This window comes from Melanerpes formicivorus, unplaced genomic scaffold (assembly GCF_026170545.1).
Source record: "Melanerpes formicivorus ecotype bairdi unplaced genomic scaffold, bMelFor1.0.p_v2 SCAF_9, whole genome shotgun sequence".
In the NCBI taxonomy this organism is placed as follows: Eukaryota; Metazoa; Chordata; class Aves; order Piciformes; family Picidae; genus Melanerpes; species Melanerpes formicivorus.
The window spans coordinates 17,664,156-17,680,987 of record NW_027142361.1 but is presented as its reverse complement, the minus strand read 5'-3'; the positions used below and the strand labels follow the sequence as shown (position 1 = coordinate 17,680,987).

The 16,832-nt window shown below is 46.4% G+C and overlaps 1 protein-coding gene across 1 annotated transcript in view; it reads left to right on the top strand.

Moving 5' to 3' along the window:
* The window catches only part of LOC137443447 (integrator complex subunit 9-like), a 108,646-nt gene that overhangs the window by 53,189 nt on the left and 38,625 nt on the right, over positions 1–16,832 (top strand). The window contains exon 5 of the mRNA XM_068143186.1: positions 2,074–2,213. Coding sequence (XP_067999287.1) covers positions 2,074–2,213 — 140 coding nt within the window. The remainder of the gene's footprint in view (positions 1–2,073; positions 2,214–16,832) is intronic.

Genomic DNA, 16,832 nt, shown 5'->3' with positions numbered 1-16,832 from the left:
TGGAAGAGAGGGATGTAGCAAGCATCTGTATTGCTACAAAGTGCCAGTTTGGCCTGGATCTTGGGAAGGACAAGTTTACAACCCAGATTTCCTTTGGAATTGAGGCTATGGTGGGGTTTAGGGTGCTTCATCAGACTTTCTTGGTTACTGTTGGGCCACATGTGTAGCTCTAAGTATAACTGATGGGGAGATGCTGCTTCATTATACCAGTGTCATCACTCAGGACTGTTTTCCCAGCAGTCCATGTTATGCTTAGAAGATAGCAACAAGCTGCATGTCATCATTGTCAGGATTTGACAAATGGCCTCTCACATCCTTTGGTTCCCAAAGTTTCCGACAGGTGCCAAGTCTCTCCACAAGCCTTAGAAACAGATCTGTTAGTGACACAAAGCTCTCATCTCTGGCTTCACAGGCTCCCCTGTGTGGAGGAGGGTTCAGATGTCATGGCCAACTGAATCCCTCATCAGAGTCAAAATGTTGCTGGTGTTTGGCAGCACAGTGTAAGAAGGAGCTTGTTTGAAAGAGACTTTGTCTTCCTTTGTCTCCTTCCATTCCACTTCTTTTGAAGAAACTTGTCTGCAAAAGCAGTTAGTTTGAGAATCACACTATCACTTCCAGGAACACCACTGCCAGAGAAAGCCAAGTTTTGAATGTAATCCAGAAGCCACAAGGTGATAAGAGGCTGTCTCAGCAGCAGAGTACACTTCCACATGTCAGAGTGCAGGGTGCAGCCCTCTCTTTGCTTGGCTACCTCCTGCTCTCTTTCACTTCCCATTCAAGAAACATTTTTAAACCTCTTCAGCACATAAGCACTTTTAGTGAGATTGCCACAAGTCCGAGGGAAGATTTTACTTTGTTTTGGGTTTGACACTCTTTTCATCCTGTTAGGAGATGCTTCTAGGATGCTTGAGCCTGGGAAATTGTAGTCTGTATCCTCCTGATGGCTTCTTGGGCTAAATGAGTCCCACTTTGATTCTGTATGGTGTGCATACAGCTGAAAACCAAGCCATGAAGGGCCAGAGAGGTAGGAGCAGGTGTCAGCAAATGTTGATACCATGTAGTGAGTATATTTCTGCCTGGCAAGCTTAGTAAGATAAGAGTGTCCTGTCATGACTCTGAGGATGATGTTACACCTCCTGTACTCAGCTTGGAGATCATGCCACCCACATCAGCTGTGATCATGGACTGAAACCAGGAATGCTTAGCTATGAGTTAAGCAGCTTGTCACCAGAGCACAGTGTCAGCCCTCTGAAAAGCCGAGTGACCTACTTTCTTGCCTTTTTTATTCAAATTGCTGGACTGAGCCTTGTAATCAGATAATGTGTGCTTGATGAGTGTTGAATTCCATTAGCTTCTCTGTAATAACTGAGTTAGAGGCCATATATCTTGTAGATTTCTGACTTGACAGCATTTGTGTTATAGCACTACCAGTAAATATTTCTAATTAAAATTCCTTTAACAATGTGTGAAATCTCCTTTCACTCTCTGAACTGCTGCCTTAACTCTCACATCAAAACGAGCTGGACCTGCATGTCTGTTTTGTTGGATCCTATGAATGAGCTTATGAAGATCCTGCCGTAGAGAACGTGAAAGAGGAAGATGCCAAGCATTTAGTTTGGGAAAATATGGGAGTTAATTTAAGCATATGAATAAATACAATCTACATTCATCTCTCAGTCTGCTGGGGTATGTATGAAGAATGAGGCACCCCAATAAATCCCTACCAAAGTGACATCATTCCTCCCTAAGGAAGCACACATAAGGTCTTTGATCAAAGTTTTCTCATCGTGCCTCTCAATGGCAACCATTTCATTACATGACAGACAAATCCAGGGCATGGTTTCCTTTGCAGATTTGAGAACAGAATCATTTTAGGAAGCTTTTATAATCAATCCTGTTAATTTAAAGGGAAAAAAAAGGAAAAAATTAGTCTTTGCAACAGCTTAAACTTGCTCCCCTTCTCTCTCTTTTTTTTTTAATGTCAATTCCATTCCTGCAATAAAAAAATTTTCAGCCATTCGTTAAACCACATGAAAGGGTTACATGTTGCTTATCTCTTTCCTCTGTTTTCAGACTGAGCTGCTCGACCTCTCCACGGTAGATGTAATCTTGATCTCCAACTATCACTGCATGATGGCATTACCCTATATCACAGAGTACACAGGATTCACTGGAACAGTGTATGCCACTGAGCCCACTGTTCAAACTGGCAGGTAAAAAAAACCCTTAATATTTTCTTCTCCTCTTTCATCACTGCTAAGGAAAAGGTGTAAAGGGCGATATGGGTAGAATAGTGGTATCTAATGTTCTGAAGAGGCTTTTAGGCAGTAGTTGAATGACAGCCAAGTCCTCAGTGCTGCAAATCGGCTCTTGCCGTTTCTCCACGAGCTCGGGATTGCTTCGGCTCCCTGCGTCGCTGCGGCAGTTTTAAAAGCTGGCGGCAGCTCGCGGCAGCTTCTGTTTCAGCGGTAAGCTTGCTCGGGAACACACCGCGACCAGGAGCCTCGGAAAAGCACTAACTGCTCCCTTTTCAACCTACGGGAACCGCGGGACTCGCGCGGTATCTCGGCACTCAGCTAGGATTGGGTCTTGCCGTTTCTCCACATGCTCGGGATCGCTTGGGCTCCCTGCGTCGCCGCGGCACTTTAAAAAGCCGGTGGCAGCTTGCGGCAGCTTCCGTTTCAGCCCAGGTTCTTGGCCAGATGCGTGCGCTGCCGCACTTTTTCTAAAACTTTGTCTAGTAGGTCCCGTGGGCAGGGCTAGGCATGGTGGTAACTTGCCTCAATAACTCCTTTAAAAAATCAGTCTCGACTCAGACTGAGGGGGAATATAAGCAGATAGGTAGGTGTCATAAGCAAGAGGTAGGTGTCCAGGCATCTGGCTGCAGACAGTGCTGGAGCCTGGCACTTGAGATGCAGGGTAGTGGGAACAACTCCTGCATAACATGTGAGCAGATCGACTGTCTGCTTAGCCTGGTGGCCGGACTGAAGGACGAGGTTGCTAGACTTAGAGATGTAAGGGATTGTAGAAGGGTGACAAACCTGAGTAACCAGGCTCTGCAGGCCCCCCCAGCAGAGGCTGGTTATCCAAAAAGCAGAGGGGAATGGACGCAGGTTCCTCTCAAAAGACGCAAGGTTAAACCTCCTTGCCTCCCCTCACCTTCCCCACTGCCCTTGGAAAACAAGTACGGGGCATTGGAGGTAGAGGGTGAGGTAATTCTGATGCCGGAGGACATACCATCTGGGGTTTTCCCTGTGGCAAAGCAGCCTAAGGCAAATCAGCCTACGGCAAATCAGCCTAAGGTTAAACAGCCTTCCCCCAGCATCAGGACGTACTCCCTTAAAAAAAAGAGGAGGGTAATTGTTATTGGTGATTCCCTCCTGAGTGGAACAGAAGGCCCCATATGTCGGCCAGACCCTACTCACAGGGAAATTTGTTGCCTCCCAGGAGCTAAGGTTAGAGATGTTATCAGAAGGCTGCTTAGTCTGGTGCAGCCCTCTGACTACTATCCCTTAATAGTTATGCAGTTAGGGAATGATGATGTTGCAACCAGAACTCCCAGGGCTATAAAGAACGACTTTAAGGCCCTGGGGGATCTCGTTGAGGGGTCAGGTGCACAAATAATTTTTTCATCTATACCCTTAGTTGCAGGAGGGAATACAAGAAGGAACAGGTCAGCAGCTATAGTCAACAAGTGGCTTAGAGGCTGGTGTAGTCAAAATAATTTTGGGTTTTTTGATCTTGAAAAACTTTCTACTGCACCAAGTCAGCTGGCAACAGATGGAGTACATCTGTCCCAGAGGAGGGGAAAGATCAGAGTGTATGAGAATGGCCTATCCCTCAAAGGGAAAAAGATTCTAGGAAGGGAATTGGCAGGTCTCATAGATAGGGCTTTAAACTAGATTCGAAGGGGGAAGGGGCTGAAACCAGTACCCCCAGGCAGGAGTCTGGGGGTGATAAGCTAGAGCCAGAGGTGAAACCAGCAGCCCAGCTGAAGTGCATGTACACTAATGCACAAAGCATGGGCAACAAACAAGAGGAGCTGGAAGCCTTGATGCAGCAGGAAAGTTATGATGTAGTTGCTATCACAGAGACGTGGTGGGACGACTCACATGACTGGAGCGCTGCAATTGATGGCTACAGGCTCTTCAGGAGAGACAGACAAGGAGGAAGGGGTGGAGGGGTGACCCTGTACATCAGGGAAGCACTAGATGCCATTAAGCTGGAGATCAGGGACCATCAGGTTGAGTGCCTGTGGGTGAGAATTAGAGGGAAGGTCAACAGGGCTGACATCCTGGTTGGAGTCTGTTATAGACCACCCAACCAGGAGGAAGATGTTGATGAGTCATTCTATAGGCAGTTTAAGGCTGTCTCAACATCGCCAGACCTTGTTCTCATGGGCGACTTCAACCTGCCTGACATCTGCTGGGATCTCAACACAGCAGAGAGGAGACAGTCTAGAAGGTTTTTAGAATGCATGGAGGACAGCTTCTTATCCCAGGTGCTGCGAGAGCCTACCAGGGGCAAGGCTATGCTTGACCTCCTCTTCACCAACAGGGAAGGGCTGGTGGGCGATGTGGTGGTCGGAGGGTGTTTGGGGTCCAGTGACCACGAGATAATTGAATTTTCGGGTTTTGGTCAAGCTAAGAGGGGTAGCAAGAAGACCTCCACTCTGGACTTCCGGAGGGCAGACTTCAGGCTACTCAAGAAACTAACTCAGAAGGTTCCTTGGGACACAGCCCTTAAAAACAAAGGGGTCCAGGAGAGCTGGTCCTACTTCAAGGAAGAACTGTTGAAGGCGCAGGAACAGGCTGTGCCAATGTGCCGGAAGATGAGCCGCTGGGGCAGACGGCCATCCTGGATGGTTAATGAACTTTTAATAGAGCTAAGGGAAAAAAAGAGGGTGTATCATCTTTGGAAGAAAGGTGAGGCAACCCATGAAAAGTTTAAGGATGTTGCTAGGTCTTGTAGGAAGAAAATTAGGGTGGCAAAAGCACATTTGGAGCTTAGACTGGCCTCTGCCTTGAAGGACAACAAAAAGTCCTTCTATAAATACATTAATAGCAAGAGGGAGGGCAAGGACAACCTCCACTCCTTGGTGGACACAGAGGGGAACGTTGTAACAAAGGATGAGGAAAAGGCAGTTACTTAACACCTTCTTTGCCTCAATTTTTACTAGTAGGACAGAATGTCTTCCCGACAGCTGGCCTGCAGAGCTGGCAGAAGGAGCCAGGGAGCAGCATAGTTTTCCTCTGTTCCAGGATGGGGTAGTTGGTGATCTGCTCAGCCGCTTGGATCCCCACAAGTCCATGGGACCAGATGGGATCCATCCTAGGGTGCTGAGAGATCTGGCAGATGACCTGGCCAAGCCGCTCTCCATCATTTTTCAGCAGTCCTGGCTCACCGGTGAGGTCCCAGATGACTGGATACTGGCCAACGTGGTCCCCATCTATAAGAAGGGTCGGATGGAGGAACCTGGAGGGCCAATGACATCCTGGCCTGCATCAGGAACAGTATGGCCAGCAGGAACAGGGAGGTCATTCTGCCCCTGTACGCTGCACCGGTTAGGCCGCACCTCGAGTCCTGTGTCCAGTTCTGGGCCCCTCAGTTTAGGTAGGATGTTGACTTGCTGGAGCGTGTCCACAGAAGGGCAACAAAGTTGGTGAGGGGCTTGGAACACAAGCCCTATGAGGAGAGGCTGAGGGAGCTGGGGTTGCTTAGCCTGGAGAAGAGGAGACTCAGGGGTGACCTTATTACTGTCTACAACTACCTGAAGGGGGGTATTAGACAGGCAGAGGTTGGTCTCTTGCCCCAGGCAACCAGTACCAGAACAAGAGGACACAGTCTCAGGCTGCGCCAGGGGAGGTTTAGCCTGGAGGTTAGGAGGAAGTTTTACACAGAGAGAGTGAATTCCCATTGGAACGGTCTGCCCGAGGAGGTGGTGGAGTCACCATCACTGGAGGTGTTCAGGAGGAGACTTGACAGGGTGCTTGGTTGCATGGTTTTGTTGGTTGGGTGGTGTTGGATGATAGGTTGGACACGATGATCTTGAAGGTCTCTTCCAACCTGGTCTATTCTATTCTATTCTATTCTATTCTATTCTATTCTATTCTATTCTATTCTATTCTATTCTATTCTATTCTATTCTAAATGTGTTAACTCACTGTTTCCCAACTTCTGTAACCATCTGTCTTCAACATTTACAGCAGGTATTTGTGGGCAGTCCAGGCAGCAGATGTGGGATAGCATATCTTGAGTGGACAGAGACACCTCAAATGGTTGGACTTGATCTAGAATGTCTCTTCCAACCTCAACAGTTACATATATGATTCTAATTACCACACAGCCAACTTCAAACCTTCAAAAACCACAAATGAAAATTCTCTCCTGGTCCTCTCTGCTCTGACTAAACAAAAGAGAAATCACACACCTTTTCAATAATAAGTGACTTTAAGTTTATTGCTTTATAGTTTTTCAGCATTTGGAACTCATATAATCACACTTTCCTCCACATTATGGAAGGGAATCTAAGTTGGCTTCATCTTGTATGACAGTCAAGATAGAATCATGGAATCATTTAGGCTGGAAAAGACCTTTAAGATCATAGAGTCCAACCACTGACCTAACACTACCAAGTCTACTGCTAAACCATCTTCCTAAGCACCACATCTATGTGTCCTTTAAATACCTTCAGGGATGATGATTCAAACAATTCCTCAGGCAGCCTGTTCCAGGGCTTGGCAACCCTTTTGGGGAAGAAATGGTTTCCCATCTACAACCTAAACCTTCCTGGGGCCACTTGAGGCCATTTCCTCTCTTCCTATCACTTGTTCCTTGGGAGGAGAGACCAATGCTCACCTTCCTCCTATCTCCTTCCAGGAAGTTGTAGAGGTGGACAAGGTTTTCCCTGAGCCTCATTTTCTTCAGGCTAAACAACCTCAGTTCCCTCAGCTATAATCTTCCAGCTCCAAAGAGAAGCACTAAGAAAAACAGCATAAACTTGACACCGAAGTAGGAAACATAAGACCTGGCAATGCAGTCAAACATATAATACTTAGTCATCAAATCTGGCAGTCTTTAATTACCTAAGTCAGTAGCAAGGGCTGGAGGTTTCACCTCTGATGAAGTCAAACTGAGCTTTTGCTGTGTGCATCTCTGGCATAGAACAGCCTCCACATTCAAGAACTAGAAACCAGATTAAGCCATGGTATCTAAACTACTCTGTGAGCACTTTAGGGCAGGAATCTTTGTCTGTTAAAGGTCCTATGCAAACGTCACACGCCAAAGTAATTCTCCTTTTGTGTAAAAACAAACAGAAACTGAAGGCCATTGTAGGAGGAAGGAATTGTATAAATATGAACTAGTAGCAGACCTCTGGGCTACTGCTGGCCTGTAGCTGAAGATAACAGGCATACCCTTGTTGGAGAGTATCCTGTTGTTCTTCTCTCCACCACAAGTAATTCCATATGCCATTCTTCTGCATTTAGATCTGTCACTTCCTAGGGAAAGCATGTGTGCAATTACAACCACTGTTTAGTTTTGGGCAGTGAAATCTGAAGTTTCAGTTTTTCATGCCTGAAATTTTTCTGCCTCAAATGCTGTATTGTACATTTGTAGATGAAGAGAGTTCACTCTGACAGTGTACTTGGCTTCTCTAAGCAGTAAGCAGGCAGTAGTTAATGAGTTATCTTCCTGTATTGTGTCTCATTCCTTAAGAGAAGCAGTCAGTACCAAGGAAATCATGTGCAACAGGAGAGAGATTTGGGAATTCCTCCTGTCCTGCCACTTTCTGGGCCAGATGCTCTGCTGTTGCAAGCAGGCAGACAGATTTCATAGTTTCATAGTGTCGTGGGGTGGAAGGGTAAGGCCAAGAAGCCTCCTCCCTTCCCCCTTGTAAAGTAAAGGGAAAGAAAAATTGAAGGGAAAGGGAAAAAAAACTCACAAGCTGAATTAGCAAGGCAGTGGAGCTATATTTACAAAGCAATGTAGGGTATGCAGGGGAATATTTACAAATTTACAATATCTACAATATATACAAAGATATACAACAGAGTAACACAGAAATGAGAGTGACCCCCCTCGGCAGAGGGGGTTCCCCACCTCCGCTCTCCCCTCTCTCCCCCCCTTTCCCCAGAATGGGATAGAAAGAGAAAGAAAAGAGAGGAAAAAAAAAAATGTTAGAAGCAGTTCGTGTTAATTGGAAGGGAGTTAATACCGGCTTTTATCTGGTCTTCAAGGCCGAGGCCTTGGCAGAAAGCCGAGCAGAGAAAGAGAGCTGCTGCACCGTGGAGAGGCGGAAGCAAGACTGAAGATAGAAGTACCAGAGAGCCCAGTTCACTCCCAGTTCACTCCCAGTTCAGAAGGTGCTTCCTCCCACTTCACCAATGAAATAGTTTAGATTATTATTTCCGTTTACCAACTTCCATCCACCATATTCCCTTTCTTAAGGGCACAGCCTCAAACGGTCACAGTCCACCCCTTCTAAACAATTTCATTGGCTGTTCATACTGTCCATCCAATCCAAAATGATATTTACAGTTCGTGAGTAAAGTTCATAGTCCATTCCGGCTATGCTCAGATGTAGATGATTCAAAAGTCCAAGAAAATCAGAAAATGAGAAAAATGGAAAACAGTTCATTTCTTCGCCGGCGAAGCAAAGAAAAGGGAAACAGGGATTCTCAGGGTCTCTTAGTTGACTCAGGTCTCTCAGGGATCTCAGGGTTCGTGCACCGTAGATTCCTCGTTGATTCTTCCTTTGGACGCGATGTAGCTGTACAACAGTTCGAAATTAACCTCTTTCAGCTAAAGTTAAATTTCTTTGTGGAATACACTGAATTTCACCATTCTCTTGCATTACCCAATAAGTGTGACCCGGACCTTCAGCTGAAACCACCCCTCGGACAGGTTTAGCCTCTCCTGAGGGTGAAAATACCCAAACAGTTTTACCTAACAGATTCTTTTCTCTAACAACAGGAACTCTATCACCTTCTACTTTCCGTAGCAAATCTGAATGTGCAGGTCCAGCTCGGTTCACTGAGCCTCTACTATTTACCAGCCAGGTTGCTTGTGCTAAATGTTTTTCCCAGTTTTTCAAAGATCCACCCCCCATGGCTTTGAGAGTGGTCTTCAACAAACCGTTGTAGCGTTCAATCTTCCCTGAAGCTGGTGCATAGTAGGGAATGTGGAATATCCACTCAATACGGTGCTCTTTTGCCCAGTTCTTTACAAGATTGTTCTTGAAATGAGTTCCGTTGTCTGACTCAATCCTCTCTGGAGTTCCGTGTCTCCACAGGATTTGTCTCTCCAGACCGAGAATGGTGTTGCGTGCAGTTGCATGTGGAACTGGATAAGTTTCCAACCATCCAGTGTTTGCCTCTACCATAGTAAGCACGTATTGCTTACCAGAACGAGAACGTGGTAGAGTGATGTAGTCAATCTGCCAAGCTTCACCATACTTGTACTTGGACCATCTGTCACCATACCACAAGGGCTTAAGTCGTTTTGCCTGCTTAATAGCAGCACAAATGTCACAGTCATGGATGACTTGTGTGATAGCATCCATGGAAATGTCTATGGATCTGTCACGAGCCCATTGGTATGTTGCATCTCTACCTTGATGTCCTGATGAATCGTGAGCCCACCGAGCTAAGAATATCTCACCTCGGTGTTTCCAGTCGAGATCAAGATTAGAGTCCATGTCTACTTGAGAAACTCTTGCAGCTAGATCTGCCTGATGGTTGTGTTGCTGTTCCTCAGTAGCTTTGCTCTTAGGAATGTGAGCATCGATGTGTCTCACTTTCACTGGAATTCTCTCGATTCGATCAGCAATGTCCTGCCACAGGTTGGCTGCCCAAATGGGTTTTCCTTTTCTCTGCCAACCACTCTTCTTCCAGTTCTTTAGCCAACCCCATAGAGCATTGGCTACCATCCATGAGTCAGTGTAGAGATAAAGCTTTGGCCATCTCTCACGTTCAGCCACGTCGAAAGCTAGCTGGACAGCTATTACCTCTGCGAACTGACTGGATTCTCCTTCTCCATCTTTCGCCTCTGCAACTCGGCGTGTTGGACTCCACACTGCAGACTTCCACCTTCGCTTGTTTCCAACAAGACGACAGGAACCGTCTGTAAACAAAGCATATTTCTTTTCATCATCAGAAAGGTCATTGTAAGGAGGAGCTTCCTCAGCACGAGTTACTTTCTCCTCTGGAGGTTTGGCACAGTTGATGCCTTCAGGCCAACTTGAGATCACCTCCACTAGACCAGGTCTTTCAAGATTTCCCATTCGAGCTCTCTGTGTTATCAGAGCCATCCACTTAGACCATGTTGAGTCTGTGGCATTGATGTGGTGTGGAGCCTTTGCCTTTGAACATCCAATTCAAAACTGGTAATCTGGGAGCTAAGAGAAGTTGTGATTCAGTTCCAATCACTTCAGAAGATGCTTTCACTCCTTCATAGGCAGCTAAAATTTCTTTCTCTGTTGGAGTATAATTAGCCTCTGAACCTCTGTAACCTCGACTCCAGAAACCAAGAGGTCGTCCACGTGTCTCACCTGGAGCTTTTTGCCACAAGCACCAGGTTGGACCATTGTCACTTGCAGCCGTGTACAAAATGTTCTTAATGTCTGGACCATCTCGGACAGGTCCCAGACCCATTGCTTGAATTACCTCTTGTTTTATCTGGTCAAAGGCTGCTTGCTGTTCAGGTCCCCAGTGGAAATGGTTTCTCTTTCGAGTCACATCATACAGAGGTTTCACAATCTGACTGTATCCAGGAATGTGCAGTCTCCAAAATCCCACTATCCCCAAGAAACGTAGGGTCTCTTGCTTGTTTGTGGGACTTGCCATGGTAGAGACTCTATTTACCACATCCACTGGAATGTGTCGGCGTCCATCTTGCCACCGCACTCCCAGAAACTGAATCTCTGTGGTAGGTCCTTTCACCTTGTCTCGCTTGATGGCAAAACCTGCATTCAGAAGAATGTCAATGATTTTGTTACCTTTCTCGAAGACTTCCTCAGCAGTTTTACCCCAGACGATGATATCATCGATGAACTGGATGTGTTCTGGAGCACCGCCTTTCTCCAGAGCATCGTGGATTACTGCATGACAGATGCTTGAGCTGTGGATCCAGCCCATTGGCAGTCTGTTGAAAGTGTACTGGATTCCTCTCCAGGTGAAAGCAAACTGAGGCCTGCATTCCTCTGCTATGGGAATAGAGAAAAATGCATTAGCGATGTCTATGGTAGCATACCATTTGGCCTCTTTGGATTCCAGCTCATACTGTAGTTCCATCATGTCTGGTACTGCTGCACTCATAGCTGGTGTTACTTCATTCAGGGCTCGGTAGTCTACTGTCAGACGCCAGTCTCCATTCTGCTTCCGCACAGGCCACACTGGACTGTTGAAAGGTGAATGAGTTTTGCTGACAACTTTCTGACTCTCCAACTGACGAATCAGATTCTGAATGGGCAACAAAGAGTCACGGTTGGTTCTGTATTGTCTGTGATGCACAGTCTGAGAAGCAACCGGCAATTTAATGTCCTGTATCTTGTGTTGTCCCACAACTGCAGATTCATCAGAAAGTTCAGGTCTGGCAGATAGCTTCAATTTTTGTCCATCAATTTCTACAGAAGCCACTCCAAAAGCCCATTTGTAACCTCTAGGGTCTTTGAAACGCCCTTCTCTCAGAAAATCAATTCCCAAAATACAAGGTGCGTCAGGTCCGGTCACAACTGTATGCTTCCTCCATTGTTTACCAGTTAGACTTATATTAACTTCTACCTTACTTAACTCTTGAGATCCACCAGTGACTCCCAGAATAGTTATAGACTCTGATCCCTGATAATTTGATGGTATTATGGTGCACTGAGCTCCTGTGTCAACCAAGGCCCTGTACTTCCGAAATTGTGAAGTGCCAGGCCACTGGATGTACACATCCCAATAGATTCTGTTATCTCTGTTATCCCTCTCCTCCCCCTGGCGGGAGGCAGGGCACCCCTAGTTATGGGGAACATGCGCACATGTGCATTGCACATAGTTTGCAGGGTTATAACTTTGCATGTTATAACTGGAGCCACTGTTGGAGCCATAAGAGTCGTTCTGGGGAACTGTGGAAGTAACAGCTACCCTTCTGGTATTGCTACCTCGGGTTCTGCCACTTTGCAATTCCCTCAGTCTCCTGAAAAGATTAGAAGTTGGTTGGCCATCCCAGCGGTTCATGTTCTCACCAAACTGATCACGCAGAGTTATCCAAATAGTTCTACGTGATTGCCTTGGTGGTCTGTTTTGGAATGACCTGTTTTGGAATGTCCTGTTTTGGAATGACCTCCTTGGAGGACGTGTATTCCTCACAGATGAAACTTGTACCCACCTGGAGGAAGAATTGAAATTATCCCTCTGTGCCAATTGGGATATGGAATTTCTAAATTCATCCTTTAACTCTCTTATGCAATTCTGTATATCACCAGACATAGTTTTAATGGCCGAAACCAAAGAACCCCGTGTCATGCTATCCTCCAATTGTCTCATTTGATCACTGAATTGGCCAACCGTGGGAGAAGATCCACCATAACTTCTTGACACAATTCTGCTTGCCAGAATGTTTGCATAATTGGAAGGAGCAAGTTTGATGATCTTTTTAGCAAGACCAATACCCACAGGAATGTCATCAGGATTCAGAGTTTCATGTTCACCATAGAGTAGCTCTCTAACAGCAAATTCTCTCAAGCGCTTAATTCCCTCATCTATGGTAGTCCAGGGTTTAGGATTCCATGGAAGGTCATCTCGGGAAGGGTATCTCAGGGCAACCGCTATTAAAAGGCGTATCCACAGATTAACCTTACCGAGAGCTTCACCTAGATGTCTATCTATTCCATTTTCCCTTGAGAGAGTTCCTAACTGAGCTGCTGACTTGTCTCCAACTGTTAGAGCTGAAGCACCTGTATCATAACACCTACTAAGCCAAGCTAGAACTGGCTCCTTATCTGCCCTGGTGAAATCTTTACGGACATTTCGCAATTCCTCGCGTGGAGAAGAACAGTCTGAAATATCATCTTGTTCCTCATCTCCCTGAATTCTTTGCCCATATAATCCTGCTGTCATTCTCCTAAGGATCTCTTTAAGCTGAGAACCACCTTTGCCAGCTGCCTTCCTAACTTCATCTCTATCCTGCTTTGATCTCACTAGGTTAGCTAGATCTTTAAAACAAACCTTCTCTTCCTCCTCAGCAGGATCTTTTAGAGTAGAGGGCCCCTCACCAGGATCAGTCTCCACCTCTTCTTCTCCATCTTTGCCCTTTCCACCTCTAGTCTTTAAAGGAGCCACCTTAACTGGAGCTGTGTTTGAATTTACAGCCACCTTAATAGAAGCTGACAAGTCCTGAGATAAATCATCTGCTGGGGCAGTGACTTCCGGTCCCACCGAGGGAGTGGGTGGAAGTGACGTTGCTCTGTTAATGGCCGACGGAGAAGAAGAAGAAGGAGAAGGAGTAGGAGAAGGAGTAGGCGCCATGTTGATACCAGCCGATGCCCCTGGCAGCTTGCCAGAATCAGCAAAGTCATTTAGAGCTGCTTTACCAATTAACTTTTTAGCCTTCTTTTTAACTGACGCGGGTTCTCCACAGTCCTCGTCACTAGATGACTCTGGGACTGATCGAGAGCCACGGCGTTTTCTTTTTGATCTAGTTTTAATAACAAAACAAGCTCTGGACACCTTTCTCTCTCGCCGCAAAGAGACCAGCAGATACACGTTAATTATCACTGAAAGCAGGATTATACACATCAAATAAATCACTTTTGGATCCCAGGCATCACCTAAAGTTACTCTCTCCTCAGGCGGAATCCTAAAACCCTTTATCTCAATTGGGAGAGTGGTGGAGGTAACATTCCTGTATCTCACTGGCCATAATAAATTAATACATTTTCCATACCATAGTTTAACTCTATACATAACCCACATATAAATTGTCCGCACCAAATATTTGCCCAGGTAATCCAAAATCAAACCCAAACAATATCTGTAAACCAGAGCCCCAAAAATTGAAAAGAATAATCGCTCCACAAACCACAATACCTTCATGTTTGCTAATTCAGCTAGAAAACACTAAATCAATCAAGTAATAAATTAAACTAATTATCTGCCGCACGTTGGGTACGCCAATAAAAAAATGTCATGGGGTGCAAGGGTAAGGCCAAGAAGCCTCCTCCCTTCCCCCTTGTAAAGTAAAGGGAAAGAAAAATTGAAGGGAAAGGGAAAAAAACCTCACAAGCTGAATTAGCAAGGCAGTGGAGCTATATTTACAAAGCAATGTAGGGTATGCAGGGGAATATTTACAAATTTACAATATCTACAATATATACAAAGATATACAACAGAGTAACACAGAAATGAGAGTGACCCCCCTCGGCAGAGGGGGTTCCCCACCTCCGCTCTCCCCTCTCTCCCCCCCTTTCCCCAGAATGGGATAGAAAGAGAAAGAAAAGAGAGGAAAAAAAAATGTTAGAAGCAGTTCGTGTTAATTGGAAGGGAGTTAATACCGGCTTTTATCTGGTCTTCAAGGCCGAGGCCTTGGCAGAAAGCCGAGCAGAGAAAGAGAGCTGCTGCACCGTGGAGAGGCGGAAGCAAGACTGAAGATAGAAGTACCAGAGTGCCCAGTTCACTCCCAGTTCACTCCCAGTTCAGAAGGTGCTTCCTCCCACTTCACCAATGAAATAGTTTAGATTATTATTTCCGTTTACCAACTTCCGTCCACCATATTCCCTTTCTTAAGGGCACAGCCTCAAACGGTCACACATAGTTTCATAGTTTCATTCAGGGTTGGAAGGGACCACACGGATCATTTAGTTCCAACCCCCCTGCCATGGGCAGAGACACCCCATACTAGACCAGGCTGGACAGAGCCTCATCCAGCCTGCTCTTAAACACCTCCAGGGACGGGGCCTCGACCACCTCCCTGGACAACCCATTCCAGTGCTTCACCACTCTCATGGTGAAGAACCTCCTCCTCACATCTAGCCTGAATCTCCCCACCTCCAGCTTCATTCCATTCCCCCTTGTCCTGTCACTACCTGAGATCCTGAGAAGTCCTTCCCCAGCCTTCCTGTAGGCCCCCTTCAGATACTGGAAGGCCACAATTAGGTCACCTTGGAGCCTTCTCTTCTCCAGACTGAACAGCCCCAACTCCTTCAGTCTGTCCTCATAGGAGAGGTGCTCCAGCCCTCTGATCATCCTTGTGGCCCTTCTCTGGACACGTTCCAGCACCTCCACATCCCTCTTGTAATAGGGGCTCCAGAACTGGACACAGTACTCCAGGTGGGGTCTCACCAGGGCTGAGTAGAGGGGGAGGATCACCTCCCTCGACCTGCTAGCCACACTTCTCCTGATGCAGCCCAGGATCTGATTGGCTTTGCGGGCTGCAAGTGCACATTGAGAGCTCATGTTGAGCTTTTTGTCCACCAGCACCCCCAAGTCTTTCTCCTCAGGGCTGCTTTCCAGCCAGTCACTGCCCAGCCTGTATTTGTGCCTGGGATTGCCTCGACCCAGATGCAGGACCCTGCACTTGCTCTTATTGAACCTCATGAGGTTGGCTTGTGCCCACCTCTCCAGCCTGTCCAGGTCCCTCTGGATGGCCTCCCTTCCCTCCAGCATGTCTGCTGCACCACACAGCTTGGTGTCATCAGCAAACTTGCTGAGGGTGCACTCAATGCCACTGTCCATGTCACCCACAAAGATGTTGAACAAGACAGGTCCCAGGACTGATCCCTGAGGGACTCTGCTTGTCACTGGCCTCCACTGGGACATGGAGCCATTGACAGCCACTCTTTGGGTACGGCCATCAAGCCAGTTCCTTATCCATCTAGTGGTCCACCCATCAAACCCATGTGTCACCAGTTTGGAGACCAGGATGTGGTGCGGGACAGTGTTGAAGGCTTTGCTCAGGTCCAGGTAAATGACATCAGTTGCTCGCCCCTCATCTATTAATTTTGTCACCTGCTCATAGAAGGCCACCAGGTTGGTCAGGCAGGATTTGCCCTTGGCGAAGCCATGCTGACTAGGTAAATATTTAATGCAAAAATTATATTTATGGTTCAGGTATAAAATTCAGCTTCTGTATGACCACTGTCTGGGGTTTTTTTGGCTTAGTACATACGGAAATATAACTTTGAGCACTCTCCCAATTGAGATAAGGGAGCTTAAGATTCCAGTAGGTGAAAGAATAATTTTAAGTGATGGCTGGGATCCAAAGGTGATTTATTTTATGTGTGTAATTCTGCTGCTGGTGATAACTAATGTGTATTTGTTGTATTCTTTGTGCCAGGAGAGAAAAGTATCTAAGGCCTGCTTCATTATTAAGCATAGATCAAAGAAAAGGAGGCACACTTCTGGCTCAGCCCCAGAGACTTCTAGTGATGAGGAGAGTGGAGAATCTGTATCAGTTAAAGATAAAGCTAAAAAGTCTATTGGAAAGGCTGCTTTGAATGGTACTGTTGCTGGTTCTGGCAAGCAGCCAGGGGCGGTGGCAGCTTCCAACATGGCGGCTCCCCCGTCTTCAGCCGCCATTAACGAGGAAAAGTCATTTCCTCTTTCTCCTATGGCAGGACCGGAAGCGCCCTCCAAAGCAGCTGATCTGTCTCAAAACCTGTCAGCTTCTGTTAAGGCAGCTGTAAATTCAAACAGAGCAGTCTTGTTTCAGCACTATATGTCTCATTCTTCTGAAGAAGGCAATTCAAAACTAATGACAATAAAGCTGATTAAATTTTGTGCTCTGTCTTCTCTGGAGAATTTCAAAATGTGCCTGGATGCATTCCTGTGTAACCTGATCTAGGTGAACCTGCT